Raw genomic sequence first — 19605 nt, 5'->3', positions numbered from 1 at the left:
TGTGTATATCAATGTTTTCATTTCATATATCGGCCGATATATCGGTTATCGGCCAATATATCAGATATCAGCCTTTTTTTTAGCCCCCAATATCAGTAGAACCCGTAAAAAACCCACGCGTGCTTGGGGAGAACATGCAAACTCTGCACAGAAAGGCCTTGACCGGGAAGCGAACCAGGGACCTTCTTGCTGTGAGGCAACAGTGCTAACCTCTGCATTGCTGTGCAGCCCCTTTCTCACAATGTTCCAAAATTTAATTTTTGTAAAAATTTCCATAAGCTGTAATCATGAAGATTAAAACAAAAAATCTTGAAATGTTTCAATTTGTATATGATGAATCTGATGAATTTGCCTGAAGTCAATCACAGCGAAAAAGTGAACTACTTGATATTCTGTATTTTTACATGTGTCTGTATTTGCTTTGTTTTCATTTTTGATCCATGTGAATCCATTTAGACTTATCAGATAAATGAAGGTTAAATTATTTGTTTAGTCAAACCTTAAATTTCTTTTACAATATGTCATGGTTTCCTAATCCATTTCCACCTCTTCATCCCTCTCTCCAGTTGTGAACTGCACAGAGCCAGGCCATGTTGACAACAGCATCAGGCAGATACTACCCAGTGGACCACATCGCTACAGCTTCCAGACCACTGTGTCCTACCGCTGTAACCCAGGGTACTACCTGCTGGGCACCAGCTCTATTTCCTGTCAGGGGGACGGTACCTGGGATCGCTCTCTACCCAAGTGTCTATGTGAGTACCTCAGGGCTTTATGGGAATTACTGCTGCTTGATTTACAATGTTATTGTGCAAAGACGGCTACCCTTAGCTTTCATGTTTGTTTCGATTATTATATTTCTATATGATATTTCTATTTTAAAGGATTTTATTTAGATGATTTACCAAGACCTGAAGATTTTGAAAGAACAATATACAACCAAAAAGTAGAGAACTGCCCCAGTTTAAGAAAAAGAAACTGCAAATGAGAAGTTTTTTCCTTTCACACATCCATTTGGGTTTGCTTCCATCTAAAGAGAGGTGTCATTCTGTATCAACAGACTAAGTGTAGTTACTGGCAAAGCTTTCTGATGGAACAAAATCTACTGATTGGTTGGACATTTTAAAAACTGTTACATATATACAAACACAAATCCAGCGTCCAACATGTTTAACTTCAGTGCAACCTGTTGATTGTTATTCTCTAATCCTGTGCTCTCATTGGACAGTGGTGCTGTGTGATCGCCCCAGCGTACCTCCCTATGCCCAGATCTCAGGCGACCGTCGGACGGTCGGCTCAGTTATACGCTACAGCTGCATCGGCCAGCGCACCATCATCGGAAACACGACCCGTATGTGCCAGCTGGACGGCCAGTGGAGCAGCTCACCGCCACACTGCTCTGGTATGGATCCCACTTAGATCAACAGGGAGTCTGGAGTATACAGCTTGTCTCTGTTTACTGACAGCTGAATGGTTTGACTTAAAAATTACATGGCTAGAACAACATCATATTCAGGCTCTGAAACCATGTATACCAGGTATAGCACTTTCTCTTAGCTGTTTTTAAACGCTCTGTTTTTGATGTTATTTTAGTCCTCAGTCACCTTCATAATGCTAGGCTAACAAATAAAGTTTGGGTGGCAGCTGTTAGCAGGTAATGAGCAGAGTAGATGGAACATAGATGGAGCTGCCGGCCTGCTCCACAGGCCTCAAGGGCAAAAAGAGTGTCCTTATAAAACTGCTTTAATCAGCTCATACCATGCAAAGGAACAGGGATGCCTGCACCTCAGCTGGTCTAGAAAGCACTATGAAGAAAAGGGCCTCCGTTCTCCAATAAATAAGAAATGCCATGAGGGTTTCCAAACATGCACATGTGCAATACAGACAAAACCTCAAAGATTTCTCAAAAATACTGCCCAAATTAAACTGACAGAAACACAAAAACTACAATAACCAAAAACATGTATAGCATGCTGACATGCTGATACTTTTGGGGCCAAAATTGACGTAGCTAATAAGCCCAACTGAAGGCACCATTGTGTGGGAAGGTGGACTGACACAAGCCCCTGGTCGTGCTGTGGATGTCCTCAGTGTCCAAAATAAGCAGGGTTGAAAAGTAGAGATTTTCCAATACCATTTCATCCTTCCCAATACTGATTCCAATACCAAGGTGTTGGGTATGGGGCAATACCGAGATCCAATACCAGTGGGAACTTTCTGGACTGACAGTGCAGACTAGCAAATTTTTTTAGACCTATATTTGACTCAGAACATGGCTCAACAAATAGAATCATAATGTACAGCATCTCTGTGACCCTGAAGTTGTTTTTCTGCAGGTTATTGAGTTTTACTGCTAAATATTAAAATAACAGTAATACAGGGGTCTGCATCACAGCCTCTCTCTATCTCTTCATTATGCTGTATTCATGCAGTGTGACGTGATGACGGAACAGCCTGCCATTGGCTGACAGACCCTCACAAAGGGTTAACAATGTGACAGCATTCAAGCTAGCTGTAATAAATGGTCATAATTTGATTAAAATGGATAAAAAGTCGCTCAATATCAGGTTTACGGGTGTAATTAAAGTCTTGAAAAGTCACAGGAGTTCCAGGCTCGCTAAAAATGCTGCTGCAAGGGATTCAAAGGCATCAAAAGCATCAACAGGAAGGCACAACGGCTAGCTTCAAGAGGAAAAACAAGAAAGAGGCAACGATATATGGTTGAAAAGTTTTTTAACTTTTGATAAACTGTGTCACTTCTTGTTGTGTACAACAGCGCCGGTCTGGAAGGCATGTTAAAGATCACATTCAGAGAAAAACTGTAACACAGCCACCCTTCTCTGCTGCTGCAGCGGGTCCTCTGGTTCTTCTTCACTGCTCTGAAAACGGTAGCTCGTGCAGGGGGTGTTTTCCGGCAGCAAAGACGAATGGATTTTCAGTTCAAACGCTAACATTTAGCATGGCTAAATGACGCAAAATGTAAAGTTGATCCAAACGGTATTGAACCCGTGCACTTGCTGATCCCAGTACCTGCATTTTAAGCAGTATCGGACATATTTCTGACACTGGTATCGGAATCGGAACAACTCTAGTGAAATGCCTCAGACAAAAAAGATGCCATCGAGCTTGACCTTGGCTGCTAAATGACACGTATGTGTCGACATGTGTTGAGTGTGACTCTGCCAACACTTTTTTTTTTTTGACCATCTCTGTTTTTGATGACTGTCAAATTTCAGTTATTTTATTTCGTAGGGAAACAAAATTTGTCAAATTTATTTGTAACTGTTGGTAATTTTGTGTCTTTTGAGAGCACAAGCTATACACTTATAATCTTAGAGGAAGTGGCAGACAAGTTTTATATTATTGGCAGTTTAATTGCTCAGGGGAAGCTCTTGATTTAGTTGGATTTCAGCCTGTAGCTTTGAGCTTTGGGAAGTGACCTTAAGAATGAAACCCCTCAGGGACGCAGCGAACAGCTTGGACATCAAGGAAGCCTTGGCGTAGGACAGCTACTGTTTTGCATTGGAAGCAGGTAACTCAGGAATTACATAAGGATATTTTCCCCTGTTTGCTGTGGAAGTATTCTGGACACGTCCAACTGGAGAACCTGAAGCAGACCTCAAAGGCCATGGAAGGATAAGAAATCCCATCTGTCTAGGGAACACCATGGGATTTTTTATGAGGAGCTGAAGGACATCACTGGGGAAAATAAAGCAGGGTCTACTGATTAAATAGCTTGCAGTGAAACATGAACCTGGTTAACCAGTTAGAATTGAATGGATGGATGCTTTTATGGACTTGTGCAGGGGCAGTGATGAATGAACACTATCTGACCGCTTAGTAACGTGTAAAACAGGCCAGCTGGAGAATAATGGTAATGCTTTACTTTCTCAACAACGCACTGTAAAAGCGATGTTGACCACCTGCTTGTTAATTGATGAATGAGAGCAGTATACAGCACTAAACGGCTGGTGATTGTATGAAATTAGAGCACAAGCTTCAAGTATTTTTAAAAGAAAAGTCACATCCTGTAACACATTTTCTGCATGTTAAATGAATGGACACAATAAAGCATAATGGGATTAGGAAGCTAGTCGCTCCACAGGGAGAGAAGGGAATTCTAGTTTCCCATTACGTGTCAGTGGGGTGGGAGTCTGCTCATGTCTTATCTACTATTGTTTAACTGTGTTTTTAATATGAAGCAGCAGTCATGTGGACAAGAAATCCCAACATGTGATCTTCACAACTGACAGTTTAGTGTTATCATTTTTTATTTGTACTTTACTCTTTTTCCAGGCGATTCTGCAGGACTGTGTGGAGATCCAGGCGTTCCTGTGCACGGTATCCGTCTAGGTGAAGAGTTTACAGTCAACAGTGTTGTCCGCTTCAGCTGTGAGCCTGGGTACACACTCAAGGGTTCACCAGAGAGAACGTGCCTTTCTAATGGGACCTGGCTCGGCACCCAGCCTGAGTGTCATGGTAAGGAATATGTACGCATTCACTGTGGCTTTACTTGGGCTGGTTGAAGGAAAACTATACTCAGTATTTTGCAGCTGAGTCACATTGTTCAAAAAGATTTTTAGAGTGCAAGTAAGGAAACTCCAGCCATTTGTCAGATTGTGCTTGCAGGCAGACCAAAGTGTCCTTGTCTCGCCATGTCTTATACTCAACTGGTACTGAAGAGGTCTTCAAGGTTGTTCCTCCAATCTCAGTGTGGTCAAAAGAAGTCTGGCATCTGTATCTTTAGGAAAATGAAAAAGTAGGATCATTATTCTTGGCTCTGGTGCTTCATGATCATAACTAGGGCTGAACAATTTGCAAAAATAATGTAATTGCAATTTTCCCCCAATGCTGTGATTGTGATTTATCAATCAATCAATCAATCGTTATTTGTGTAGCACTTTTCATTCAATGCAATGTAGCACAAAGTGCTTTACACAAAACAGAAAATTAGTTCCTATCAGGTGGTCATGGCTGGGGGTATGACTTTCAGTGAACTAACACTGGGTTTCTTCAATATTAGATTGAATGAACTAGGGCAGAATGATTAAAAAAAATATCTAATTGCAATTATTTTTTTTCTCAAGAAATGAGGATTTGTAAAACCATTCTAGAAAAGAAATATTGCAACTTCTGCAATTTGAAAATCACAGCAGGCCATATTGCTATAAAATCTAATTTATAACTATTCACTCAGCCCTGATCATAACCATGTTCACTGTTAGTTTATTTACTCCTTAAACTCTGAGTGATATCAGCATTTGTGTTTAGGATTTTGACACAGGATACAAGGTTGCTGCTCTTGTTGAGAAAGTGGATATTACTTTTGTATTAAGTGGTACTTGAAAGGTTTACAAAACAGGCCTTAGAGTTTATAATAGTGCCACTGCATTTGCATTTTTTAGAAGTAACTTGGCTGAAAGGCTGAAAAAACTTTCATGTTTTATGTGAGATTATGTAGGGTGTTTTAACAACAACAGCTTCAGGTTTTGTATTTGTTCTGCTACTTTATATTTGTGTGTTTTGAGTTGAGTAATATACACTAAACAAGCAAGTAGACAATATTATCCTCTATAATCACAATCACTCATTATAACTAAACTATGCAGCAGTAGTGGGAATTGGTAAGTACTACCTTTTTTTATTTGAAAGACTGGCTGAGTTCTACCCAAAGCTCTTGATTTGGAAGTTTGTGTTTTTAGTTTACAATCTCCCCAGTAGCTTTCAGCTCTAGGAGATGACCTAAAGAGTGAAACTATTCAGGGACACAGTGAACAGCTTGGACATCAAGCAAGAGCTTGGAGTAGGACAGCTGCTCTTCTGCATTGAAAGCAGTCAGTTGAGGTGATTCAGGAATCGTGCATTTGGAAGTATTCTCGACACGTACAACTGGAGACCCTGGAGCAGACCTCAAAGACTATGGAGGTATAACACATCCCATCTGGCCAGGGAAAGCCCTTGGGATTCTTCGAGATGAGCGAGAGGACATCGCCGGGGACAACCATGTGTGGGCAACAGATGATGTTGCTACCTCTTCGACCTGAACCAGGACGACCGGTGGAAAATGGATGGATGGTTTGATTGGCATCTGCAGGAGAAGTGGTGGATGGACACACATGCAGGCTTTAAGAGATGTACAGCAAGCCAGCTGTGAAGTTACAGTGGTGGATAACTGAATTAAAGCTTGTTCACCCAACTTCTGATGTACTTAAAAGTTACAGAATGTTAATTTGATGATTGCAAAAGCATTAGATAAGCAAACATTTGTTGAAAACCAAACTCAGCTTGAGTAAATTGTAGCCTTAATGAATGTTTTTAGAGAGTATAAGCACTTTTCTGCTAATGGGTGTTTATCTTTTATCTCCTTTAGATTCTGAAATCTTGTCAAAGCAAACTGATCTCAACAAATCCCACCACTGAGCTGAACTATTGAGTTTGCCTTAACTGGAAAGCTTGTGGCTATTACCCATGTAACATTCACTGACTGTGTAATTAGCTGCTGGCTTTGCAAAGTGAATGAAAGACTCATCACAAATTTGCATGTGTTTGCAAAAATGTTAAAGAGTGATTGAGCAGGAGAGAATGGGTGACAATCTCTATTGATCAAACACCATAAGGCTTTTCATTTTTGCCCTGCTGCAGCGTTCATCCTTTTTGCTGCCAGCACCTGAAGAAGCACACTCTCTGAATGTGTAGTAGTCCGTGCATCCAATCAATATAGGTCTTAAGGCCCTACACTGTCCATTAGTATTGCTGAGACAGGACGTAGACATTGCAATGAAAAACTGTGCAGAGTGCCAAACATCTTGCTTGCCACAGCAGAAGTAAAATAGAATGAGACGGTTAAAGATGATCTCAAAGGCTGATACTTTGCAAACACCCAAGTTTAAAGACTTTTGATCATATTTATCAGTCACCATCAATGGGATCTATGTTTTTATAGATACATTCCTGCAGCAACAGCTGGTGTGATTTTTTTTCCTTGTACTTTGTTGAGTAGTTTTCAAATCACTACTTTAACTTTTACTTAAATATATATTGGATGAAGTATTGCACCTAATTACATTTTACAAAGCATCAAGTAGTGAGTAAAAAAATAAGCTCTAAAATCCATGACAAGGAGGTCCAAACTTTCTGCCTGCAACATGAAAACAACCTGTCATTTGGCTTTCACAACACATACCAGTCAGTACATGCACATCGCGATCCTCCCAAAACAGCTGTTGCATTGTACTTTGGGTTAGGCCAAACCTTATACTAAACGACCCCGTAGGAGGTCCATATTTAGGGCCCGAGCACTGACCTTGGAGCGAGGGCCCTACTGCATATGTGACCGTTCTGAAATATTTTTTTCCCAACACTTTGTGGCTTGTTATTGAAGCATTGACATGCCTAAAACGTCCCCAAAACCTTCCAGAAAATTGTTCCCAAGGGTAAATTTTTGTGTTAAGGTGGAATTGTGCAAGTAAATTGCACATGGACCTCTCAAGTGTGACATAGGGGACTGGGTAAGAGCAACATGCATGAAAATCAGTACACATATGCATCAGATCTAGACAAAATAAAAAAGTCACCTGGGACATTTCTCTAACATACACAGGAAACGCACTAACAGGTAAAGGTCATATTTTGGCTGTTTTGGGCAGCATCACTGATGTCACATCTAAAGGAGCTCTACCCACAGATTTCATTGGATTGTCTCGATATTTTTTGCACCTATTCTGGAAAAGATGGAGATTTTAAGTTGTGCAAACTGTGAGTTTTCACCATAGGGCTGGGCTGTGAACGCTGCCCAAAGTTGGAAAACTTTTTTCCATATTTCTTGAAGTGTGCCAACTATTTTGATTCTATATAACTCTACAGTGCTTCTGTCAATCATCACCAAACTTTACAGGGATGATCACACTTTGACTCTGAATACATTTATGCATCAATTTCATCACTATGTCCCAGCACCCCCTCTGCTAATTGATCATTTCCTCCTTTTGAATTTTGATTTTGTCCTCCAAAACACCTTTAAACATTCAGCCCTCGCACACCTTTCAAACTAGGCTTATGATTTTTTTATCTGCATATGGATCATCACCAGACCTACAAAAAAAACCCCTCTTGACATGTCCTGGGATGCTAGTTTGTTGTTGTTATTGCTCATTAAGGACAGGTCGTATTTCATTTTGAAAGCCCCTTGGATATCAAAAGTGTCTACTCAGTTCTTTAAGTACATTTCAGATGATTTAATTTTATTTGTACTTGAGTAGATTTCAACTAGTTCTTTTTGAGGTTTTCTGTTTTACCCTCATATTTGGGAGTGTGTGGTTAGCCTGCATATCTGTCCAAGGGTTTTTAGTCATCTTCCAGTGATATTAGAATAACAAAAACCATCCATAAACTCACAGTCACACTTCTCCACCTCCAAGCTGGCAAGTTCCGTCTGAAGTTATACTGTATTCTTCCCCTGCCCTTTACTTACTCTCCATGAACACACTGCTTTTTTCTTCTTATCTTCTTACACAGTGTGCTGCTTGAGAATTTCCATCCTGTTTCTCAAGCTGTTTTCAACTCTGCTTTTTTATGCTCAACACCCCCTCTGCACTCACATACACCACCTCTGTACCTCGCCTCATGCTGTCTTATTCCCTTTCTGGTGTGTGGTATGCCCACTAGCTGAGGTTGCCCACCTGTTCTCTGTTGGCACAGACTTCAAGGGCCAGGCCACATCTGGTCATTAGGGGAGGGTGAAGCCCACGGGGCTCTAAGGGCCCGGGGCAAGCTGGAGACTGTAATGAACAGAAGCATTGGTGCTGGGCGGGCAGACACCAAGGGACTTTCTGAGCAAAGAGTATGTCCATCAAAGTAACTTATGAAGTTGGACGCATGTGGAGATGATGAGTGGGGCGTTTGGGTGGGTGGATGAGGACCAGGAATAAAGGCAAACAAACCAAGGGAAGAATGCAAAGAGCAGAAAAGACAGCTTTTGATACCTTACTAAAATGTATAAGGTGGAGGGTTGGCTGCAGGTGATCATTTATTTGAATTCTATTTATCCAGATCAGTTTATTGATTTCTTTACAACCAAATTGCAAAAACAAAAACAGTTGCGGGTTTTTGGGTCATAGTTAGATATTTGCAACTCAAAAAACAGATGCAATGGTGTGGAAAATGTTTGTTCTGTATTTCAGGCTGTTAAGAATCACATTCCTCGTCCTTCATCCGTCTTTCTAATCCAACTTACACAGACATCTCTTGCTGAAACACAGTCCCTTGGTCTCTCTTTATTCAGTCTGTAAATTTATAATCATACCAAATCCTTCTCTTCTTTCTCAGTGATCTCCTGTGGAAACCCAGGAACCCCAAGGAATGCCCAGATCTTGATCCACGACGGCCTAACGTTCTCCAGATCCATCACCTACACTTGCAGGGAGGGCTACTACTCTACCGGCCTGCTCACCCGACACTGCACAGTAAACGGGACCTGGACCGGGAACATGCCTGAGTGCTCTGGTAATTACGAACTCTCACTAGCAGAGGTCTCTCAAGTTTATTTACTGTAGAAATTTGGTTTACTCTAAGCATTCAGTAGAAAGTATTAAAACCAGCAGGAGGCATGGAGAAGGGCAGCTGTGAAAGGTTATCTAGTGCCAGAACACTGAAGAGTATGTTAGAAATATGTATTTCTCGTAGTGTTAGATTTGTGTTCATTTTCTCTATGTCTGATCCCTGGCTCAGAAGGAGGAAATTGGTTTGAGGCATGTTCCACTCAAAAGACACCCCTTTATCATTATGCCCCACAAAAGACACACTGATGCTGTACACAGCTCAGAGACCCTGACAAATAGAGGTCACTCAGAGAACCAGTTTCTTGTGAATAGAGAGGATAAACTCTGAGCAGCTCCATCGTGGATTTCAGGACTGGGTAATCCATCGGAGTGAAAGGGTGCATGTTGACGAAATACACAGCAACAGAGCTATGGGAATCGGAGCACAGTATTGAATGTTTTTTTCACTTTGATAGATGCTGGCAGACATTTCTAGTTAAAGTTTAACAGTGGAATCTTTATTTCATTACCTTTGAATGAAATGTAAACCAGCTCAAATATATTAATGAATAACACTTCATTCCAGAGCAGTGGAATGCTTTCTTAGGCTGAAGATTTGCAAAAATAATTTAATTGTGTTTTTTTCCCCCCAGTTTGTGATTGCAATTTGATATGTGATTATTATTATTAGGTTTCCCATGTTGTGTACTTTTCAACAAATTCAAGCAATAAATCATTTTATATTAAAACCTACATTTAGTGAGGAACACTCTCATAATACATCTAACTGTTTTATTGCAAAATGGATCTACTACAGTTTTACTTGGCGGTGAAAGCTCTAATCTAGAGACGCTCCCAGGGTTAATCAGCAGCATGCTCTGCCTTTCCAGGGAGTGAATAGCAATAAACCCCCATATGGGTAGATGCATTTATGACAATGTGCATTGAATTCAATTAATTCATAGTAGCATGAATCTGAGTAGGAGGGGGCAACAAGCTTTAAGCTATAAAGGAGGAGGCTGGGGTGGAGGAGGTGAAGCTTTGCCAGCAGCGTGATACATCAGCATTAATGCAAGCAGGGATTGGTGAGAAGTTTGTCATATTTAAATGGACTGCTGTGTTGACAGGAAGAGCTGTGATTGGCTGTGGGAGCTGGCTGTTAGCCAATTGTGGCTAGGGGTATTACATGAACTAAGTTTCACCAATATTAGAATGAACTATGGCAGAACGATTAAAAGGATATATCTAATTGCAATTATTGTTGCTCATATTGCAAATTTGATATCACCTGAAAAAAGACACTTGTATGTTTGCAGAATATGCATAAATTTCTGCTGCTGCAAAAATGAATGTATTAAACTGATATTTTGATATATTTCAAGTTAAATCAATATTGCAACATCTGCAATTTGTAAATTGCAGCATGCCATAATGCGATTAAATCTCATTTGCGATGAATTTCCCAGCCCTGCTGTTTACCCTTGTTTACCCAGACTGATGTTAAGCAAGAGGAAGAATTACGTCACTATATCTCTGCTCTGTAGGTTGTTTTTCAGGGCACACCATCCTAGATAGACATTGTAGCTGCAGGCAGCACACTCCCACCAGCCCGGTGGGAAATGTAATGTGCTTGCTCAGTCAAGGGGAGACACTACTCCTCCAAGAGGCACTGTTTCCTTGCCCTGGTGGGAATTTTGTAGGAATGTTGGTCATATGCATTTACTAATGCCTTTCTTTATTTATTTATTTTCTGTCTGGTAGCAACTGGACAGTGCATGCTGTCCGTCTGTGCCCTGTTGAAGCTCTGATGCTGTTGAGTCACACTGTGAAATTCTCTCTGTTGTTACTCAATCACACTGCCCCCCCCCCCTGTAAAAGTATAATCAAGGAGAAATGTCTTTCATTGTGGACCTTAGGGCACTACTGTACAAGACTCCTTACCTAAAAGCTCTACAGAGAAGACACTGCCAATGATGCTGGCGGACGTCTTACTTCCATAAACACTCATTTTTCAAGCACATAAACAGTATCACTATATCATCCCAAAGCATTTTTTTCCTTAAATTAACCAATGTTTTATTGCCAAAGAGGAGACACCAACTATTTTGCATCTCAGATTGTTAAGTATTGATTACAAGGTTAACTGCCTGGGTCAATTACATAAAACAGTTCATTAACTCTGAGCCTTAGCTAATCATACAATTTTAAAATGTTTGTTTTTCCACTTGTCACTAATTCACCCTAAGTGTGTGATATTGACATCCTGCTTTATAGCATATTATCAGATATAAAGCAAATGGAAGCATCCATCCTTTCATTTTCTGCTGCTTACCCGGGGCTGGGTCATGGCGAACATCTCCCCAGACATTCCTCTCTCAACAACATTTTCCAGCTCCTCCTGAGGCATTCCCAGGCGGGTTGGGATGTATAATCCTTCCCGTGAGTTCTAGGTCTGCCCTGAGGTCTCCTCCCTGTTGGATATGCCCTTAAGACCTCCACAGAGAGGCAGTCTGGAGGCATCTTGATCAGATGCCTAAATCAGTGGTTCTCAACGTGGGATCCGGACTCTCTTTGGGGTCATGAGACGCTGAGAGGGGGTCGCCAGATGCCTTGTAAAAAAATATAAATATTTTTTCAGTGATTTCAAAATGGATATTTTACCAATTTTCATGAAAATATATGCATAAAATTTGTTAAATGCAAAGTAAAAGCATGGTCATGGTTAGAGTAGGTCTGCCCCTGAAAATCCCAGAGAATGGAGCCTCCCCAGTTTTTATTTATTGATGATGTTAATGCATTTGTGTTGGATCAGTAGCATTGATGCTAGCATCCTGGCTAACAGTTTCCTCATTATAGAGCTGAAAAATGTGTCAAACTGTTACTGGGCTCCAATGCTGGAAGTATTTATTTTTAAACAACTTTTACCACCCAATCTGGCCAATTTGGGTCAATTTTTCCCTTTTCTTCCCACTTTACATCAATTTTGTCAAATTTCAACCCGTTATCTTCACTTTTTCCCACAATTTTTTGCCAATTTTAACATTTTTGTCCATTGTCAACCCTTTCCACCACTTTTTTCTACCCGTTTTTGCATTACGCCTATTGTTGCCTCAGCTGACCCACTATTGCCATTATAAACTCCTTTCCCCCACTGTGTTGAATTCCTGTTTTTGCCCATTTTAACCACATTTCACTATTTGTTATACCCATTTTTTTGGCTTTTTTGCTGCTTCTAACCCATTTCCACTACTTTTAAAATCCCATTTCACCACTTTCTGTAGATTTTAACCCATTTAATGCTGTTTTTAAGAAAAGAGACTTACATTTTTAAGGGGGCTTTATACTCTGGCACAAATGAATACATTTTTTTCTTTGATAAAAGTAGTTATTTTTCAGGTTAAATATAAAATATGATTATCGCATATTAACTTTACAATTGACCGTGATTTTTCTGACCTCCATGGACCCCCAGTTTGGCTGGGTCCCAGAAAGCTCTCCTCTTTATCCCCCTTATGGACGGCCTTGTCTGCACATGACTATTCTTGAATGTGCATGGCTGTTCAGCCACCTGCAGGTACAGTGGGGGTCCCGGTCTGTAGGATCTTTATTTTGGGGGCCGTGGGCTGAAAAGTTAGAGAACCACTGGCCTTAATGACTCACATTTGATGTGGTTGTGGACTTGGTCAACTTCTCTTTTAAAATGTCCTTCTTACTTAATCCTGATAAATACTCTTCCTATCTGTGTCTTTGGGTTCTACCATGCATGTTGTATAAAATAAAACACTGTTTTTACGATATGCTTTCAAGCAATTAAAAGACTATACATATATAATTAATTACAGGCTTTGTGATTAAATACTTATGATAAATTGCATGTATCAAAAATTTAAGAAACAGTCCCCTGCTGGCGGACTTACTGCATGATGCTATTTTGGGCTAGTTATTTCTGACTTTCTAAATATTAATTGTACTCCATTCTTCACCTCATAAACTACTTTAATTTAATTAGGTTTTCCAGTGGCTTGTCTGAAGTAGTTTAGCGGCACAGATGAGTCTGTACTGTTGACTGTCTCCACAGCTGGATGTTTCAGAAAGTCATTAAAACGCAAGGATGGTGATGTTGGCATACAGACACGGTTCAGCAAACATGGCTCTGAATGACATTGCAGCTTTTTATAAGATTAAAACATCAGCAAAGGTGGATTTAATAGAAAAGGGTATTTCTTCAGTTGATGCATTTACAGTTTACACCTATCTGAGCACGTCTCTCTCTATAAGCTTGACTTTAGAGGACTTATTCAATGAGTGCAGCAGGTATTTTTCATAGATGGTAAAATTATACAACTTGAACTCTGGGCTCATTTTTGAAACATTTTTTCCATAATGAATAACTGAAATAGACAAGTTATTTTGACAGAGCTCATACTTTTTTATCCTGATTTGATCCTTTAGTAATCAACTGTGGTGACCCTGGAGTACCAGCCAACGGGTTGAGGCTGGGCAGTGATTTCACTTACAACCATACAGTCAGCTTCCAGTGCTCTCCTGGGTTCACCATGGATGCCGACAGAGCTTCAACTCTTATCTGCACAAAGGACCGTACCTGGAATGGCTCTAAACCCCTCTGTAAAGGTAAAGTTGTTACCAAAAACATGGATGATGAATGCACAATTCACTCAGCAATCACAGTATCAGCTACACCTTTTCAACTGCTCATGGTGCCCATGTGATTTCCTGATTAGATTTGCATTAATGAGCAGATGAATCGGTGTACCTAATAAAGAGGTCAGTGAGTGTTTGTTATCGTTTAAACCAACACGCAGAGCCCTACAAGTTCCTGTCTCTTTGTCTGCTTGTAGCGATCGTGTGTGGTCCACCTCCTAACATCCCTCAAGGACAGGTTGTCGGCACAGACTTCACCTGGGGCTCTAGCATCAGCTACTCTTGTAACCAAGGTTACCAGCTGTCCCTTCCCACTGTGTTAACATGCCAGGGAAATGGCAACTGGAGCGGAGAGAAACCCCAGTGCTTCCGTAAGTGGCACCACACTGGAATGCCTAATTGCAATACACGTCATTGGTATTCTTCTGACATTTCTCTCACACATGTACAGTACGTGTGTCCCCTTGTGTGACATTTCACCCCCCCTTGGAAAATATTAAATTGAGACACAACTTCATTAGTGTGTCACCTCACATTTCCCATGTTCTTTCTTTCGTCTGTCCTTCTTCATCTATGCAGCCGTGTTCTGTGGAGACCCGGGCATACCGGCCAAAGGAAGGAGGGAGGACCGAGGATTCACCTATCTCTCCTCTGTGTCCTTCTCCTGCTACCCTCCCCTCGTCCTGGTGGGCTCTGCCAGGAGGTACTGTCAGTATGATGGCACCTGGAGTGGCACACAACCCTCTTGCATTGGTAAGCTACTAGTTTAATTTACAGAACAATGTGTAAAATTGTTTAAATCCAGTGCTTGATGTAATATTTGTAGTGCATGCTCATAGGGTTAAAGTGGTTGTTGGCATTAGTTGAACTTAGAGTCCTGCATTGGCTGCCTTGCACTCTGCTCCATCATTGGAGGAGAGTGCACATGAGTTGTGATTGCCCTCTATATCCAACAGATAATGCATGCAAAACTGTTTGACCCAGCTAATAAGCTATATTGATTTTGTATTTCACTTTTTAATTGTTTAATTAATTAAAGCAGCCTAGAGCATTGTTTTCAGCTTAAAAGAGTAGCTCCAGGTTCAGTCAAATCATTCAGAAGAGTGAAAACATAAATTGAGAAAATGTTGGGCTGTCAGTGCACGACTCAGGAGTCTTTTTATTAATGGTCAGATTAACCAAATGTTCATCAGGCAGGCTGTGATTGGCAACTTTAAACCTAGTCTCTCTTACTTTGATTTTAAAACCATCCCAACCCCACCTATTTGAGCAATCCATGAGCATGCAAAACTACATTCTCCATAAAAATATGGCCAGCCAGTGGGAAAGTAGACCACTAGAGTGTAAACATTTTGTTGTAAGACCCTAAATTTGGTGCCACTTTTTTTTTATTTACACCAATGTTTATTAGAACATATTTAAAGATCACTGAGAATTTCAAAAAATGCCCTCAGAAAATCATAGATGGAGCTGGGAGGGAGGGGGTTAAGACACATCCACTCCGCTCGTCCTACTGTTCCTATCAGCCACAACATCATTCAGTGGATTTTCAGATTTCATTAGCCATATTGTCATAACCACTGAAGATGGGCTTGCTAGAGCTAATCATCAGATGACAGCGAGCTAATTATTTCTAAGCACACTGCTGGCACTCATGCTGCTGTATTTAGGTGGCTTTCACACTAGGGGCCCGGTCCGAGTGCACTTGAGCCTGAATCTTTCAGCGTTTTGGGTTAGTGAGAATGCAAACGAACCACGCCCGGACACCGGGCCCAGGCCCACTTGGGGAGGTGGTCTCAGGTGCGATTCTAGTGGACTCTAGCACAGTTTAGATAAGATATGAAATAAACAGCGCCCAGATATGGGACAGAGAGCTGTATCTGCTTTATGACATCATTGTAAAAACTAAAGTTCGTAAAAACTAAAGTTCTTCCCACAGCGTGGCAGTTCATTAACATTTTTCCTCAATAAAAGGCAGAAATCATTAAGTCAATACATGGTCTATTGTGACTCACCTTACAGATGAACTGAAGTTGGAGTCTGTGAGATGCAAAGGCAATAAAAGTCTCCTGTGCCCTCAAAAACCACTGCATTTGCGCAGCGCAAGCCCATTTAATCCTCTGAGCGGCATGTAGATGTGCAGATACAAAGAGTGGTGTTCCTGGCATCTTAGAAAGTGATTTTAAATCATCCATGGCTGCAGGATGGACTTTTTGCTGGGTTAAAACAAAAACAAACCTTGCTCAGGTCATGACCTGAGTGGTTGCCATGGTAGCTTCTTCTTCTTTCTCCTCCTTGGCAGATTTGTGAACCTGCTATGTGCATACCGCCACCTGCTGTTTTAGACCTAGTACATACGCAAGTTGACCCGAGCACAGATTGATGCTGCTAGTGTGAAAGCAAGCCAGCAGAGGGATAGGGGGAGGGGGAGGAATTTTGCTGCAGCGTGGTTTGAAACAACTGGGCCTAATCAGAACGCACCCTTAAACTGCTCTTGCTTGCTATGCGTTGCTGCTCCCTCTGCAAGCCTCTTTTGACAGCCCTCCTCCACCCCAGCACCTCCTTTATTCTGCCTGTGACTTTATAATAATAAAGAAAAACTATTCATAACCACTCATCATGTGTGGGCCTGACTGAACTTCAGTTATTTTATAATTGCAGGAATTGTGCATAGCTGTGCATATTCCCACGACACACCAAGACTTGCCTTAGTTTGTATTCATTTATCTTTAACTTTCTGTTTAGAGCCTAACGGTAAGTTTGATATGCACATGCCAAAATGATTGTTGATTAATTGGCTTATTAAAAACATAATTTAATAGATGTTAATTAATGAACAAAGCTAAAGTTGCCTAAATTAGGGCATTTTTATGCCCATATATGTTCAACTAAACCAATAGCATGTAAAATATTATGCAGATTGCCCAACCCAGGTCAGTTTTTGGCTCAACCTCTAGCCATCTTTTAATTTGTTTAACAGGAATCATGCACACCAAAACTTTTTGATCAGTTCCCTTAATTACTAATGTGCAGCATTGTTAGAGCCCACGCAATACAACCCAAAACATCAGAAAGAGCCTATAGTGCTCACTCAATCTGTATGATCTTAAAAATGTATGAATAAAATAGAGTTACTTGTTCAGGTGTGCAGGTCTATTGTGATGCTAAATGTACTTTAAAATATGTACACATGCTAACAAATGATCCAACAGCAGTTTGTGCATCAATTTTTTATAACAAAATGTCTCCCAGATCTACTCTGTGTGAATAATTTATCAGTCACTTTGTTTCATAATGGTTTGAAAAAATAGTGGCTGGCATGTGGGAAAGGTCAAAAAGATGTAGTGAAATTTCATCTCGTAGCCTGCGCTGTACTTTTGGGCTGATGTCAGAGCAAGGACTTGATAGAGGTGGTTAATGTGTGCTTTTTGGCATTAATTAAACGTGATTCTTAATAAGAGTTCTTCTCATCTTAGTCTTAAAACAAAATGAGCACATAAAAGCAACAGAATCAAGAATGTACTACTGACTTTCTGATTTTTTTTTCTTCTGATTAACATAGTTTGAGGACTGATAAGAGAGTTTGTCATTGTGCTATAATCTCCCCTCAGCAAAGAGAGAGAGTGCATTCAGATTTCCAATGAAATACTTAGATTTGTTTACGTGGTTGTAAGTGCTTGCTGGCTTGCATGTGTATGCTGTGCATGTTTGTCTGCATACAGTTATTTGTGGTTTTTGCTCTTATAGTCAATGTTTTACACTATCTGTTAAAAAGCAATTTCCCCTACAGTGTCTCTAAGGTGATATTTAATTTGTTGTGTGTTCCATGTTTATTGAACGGATCCTACTTTAACTGTGGAGAAGAAATCACAGATAGGCCGTGTGTGTTTTTCAGATCCCACCCACACTACTTGTGGTGACCCTGGAACTCCTCTCTTTGGAAATCAGAACAACAGCCAAGGCTATCAAGTGAGAAAACAAGTTTAACAGCTGAATAAGAATAGATCCCTCTTCAAACATGTGCAAGGTGTTGTTGCTGTTGTGTCAAATGTGAGTGCTCGTTGTCCTCACGCGCTGATGTTTGTCCTTACAGATCAGCAGCACCGTGTTCTTCAGCTGCAGAAAGGGCTACTTACTTCAGGGCTCCATTTCTCGCACCTGTCTCCCCAACCTTACTTGGAGTGGTTTTCAGCCTGAGTGCATTGGTAAGTGCAGACCTCCTATGTTGCAGAAAATATATGTATAGTGTAAGTGGAAACATAACCACCAGTGCAGAAGTGAATGTGTACTTCATGTACTCTCTCAACCTAATTCAATAATTCTCCCCTGCCTCATTTTTCCTTTGTAATAACTCCTCTCCCTCTCTAGATACATCTCCTCATCCTTTCTTTCAACTGTTTGCCTAAAATCCCCTCTTCTTTGCTGTCTTTAATCTTCCCTTCCCCTTTTTATTGCAGCCCACCATTGCAGCCAACCAGAGCTGCCAGCCCAGTCTGATGTGAGAGCCATTGAACTGCCATCCCTTGGCTACACGCTGATCTATACATGTCAGCCTGGCTTCTACTTGGCTGGAGGATCAGAGCATAGGACATGCAGGTCTGATGGGAGCTGGACTGGAAAACCACCCCTCTGTGCAGGTATAAACATGGCTACATAACAACCATTGGGGAACATTATATGAAAATGTAAAGGCAAAGTCACACGAAGAAGCTTTCTTTAAATGTAGGGTGCTTACATATTGGGACACTGGCAACCTTTAGCCCAAAGTCTAGTTCTGTTTTCTTCAGTGTGAATTCAAATGTATCACAGTAAGGCACTTTGCCTTCGTCCGCTTTGAGAGGTGACAGATTTTACGTGCAAAACTGTGCCCCAATAGGGGGCAGAGTTGCAGCAGCAATTGACGTCATTATAACTACAAAACTTCTTTAAGCAGTTCGGCAGTTTCTGGTCACTTTTCAAAATGCACCGTTGAAATCATTAAAATTAGTCAACAAATGGCCTCTTCTGATTTACCTTTTAGATGACAGTAAGTTGTAGTCAACAAATGGAGTTGTAAGTGTAAATGAAAAAACATTCAGAGGAGGAAATGATCAATTAGCAGAGGGGGGTGCTGAGACATAGTGATGAAACTGATGCATAAATGTATTCAGAGTTAAAGTGTGATCATCCCTGATAACTTTGGTGATTATTGACAGAAGCACTGTAGAGTTATATAGAATCAAAATAGTGGGCACACTTCCAAAAATATGGGAAAAGGTTTTCCAACTTTGGGCCCTGTTCACTTCCCAGCCCTATGGTGACAACTCACAGTTTGTGCAACTCCAGATGTCCATCTTGTCTAGAATAAGCACAATAAATGTGAGGACAATCTGATGAAATCTGTAGGTGGAGATCTTTCAGATGTGAC

At 40.8% G+C, this 19605-nt stretch overlaps 1 protein-coding gene across 1 annotated transcript in view; it reads left to right on the top strand.

The window, feature by feature from the left end:
* csmd2 (CUB and Sushi multiple domains 2) overlaps nt 1-19605 on the top strand; it is a 443344-nt gene that overhangs the window by 406052 nt on the left and 17687 nt on the right. Inside the window, exons 56-65 of the mRNA XM_041809040.1 lie at nt 567-755; nt 1229-1402; nt 4297-4479; nt 9325-9501; nt 13989-14168; nt 14396-14569; nt 14778-14951; nt 18094-18167; nt 18292-18403; nt 18656-18835. Of these exons, the coding sequence (XP_041664974.1) occupies nt 567-755; nt 1229-1402; nt 4297-4479; nt 9325-9501; nt 13989-14168; nt 14396-14569; nt 14778-14951; nt 18094-18167; nt 18292-18403; nt 18656-18835 (1617 nt within the window). The remainder of the gene's footprint in view (nt 1-566; nt 756-1228; nt 1403-4296; nt 4480-9324; nt 9502-13988; nt 14169-14395; nt 14570-14777; nt 14952-18093; nt 18168-18291; nt 18404-18655; nt 18836-19605) is intronic.

This window comes from Cheilinus undulatus, linkage group 16, assembly GCF_018320785.1.
Source record: "Cheilinus undulatus linkage group 16, ASM1832078v1, whole genome shotgun sequence".
NCBI lineage: Eukaryota > Metazoa > Chordata > Actinopteri > Labriformes > Labridae > Cheilinus > Cheilinus undulatus.
This window is presented reverse-complemented; position numbering and strand designations above follow the sequence as displayed.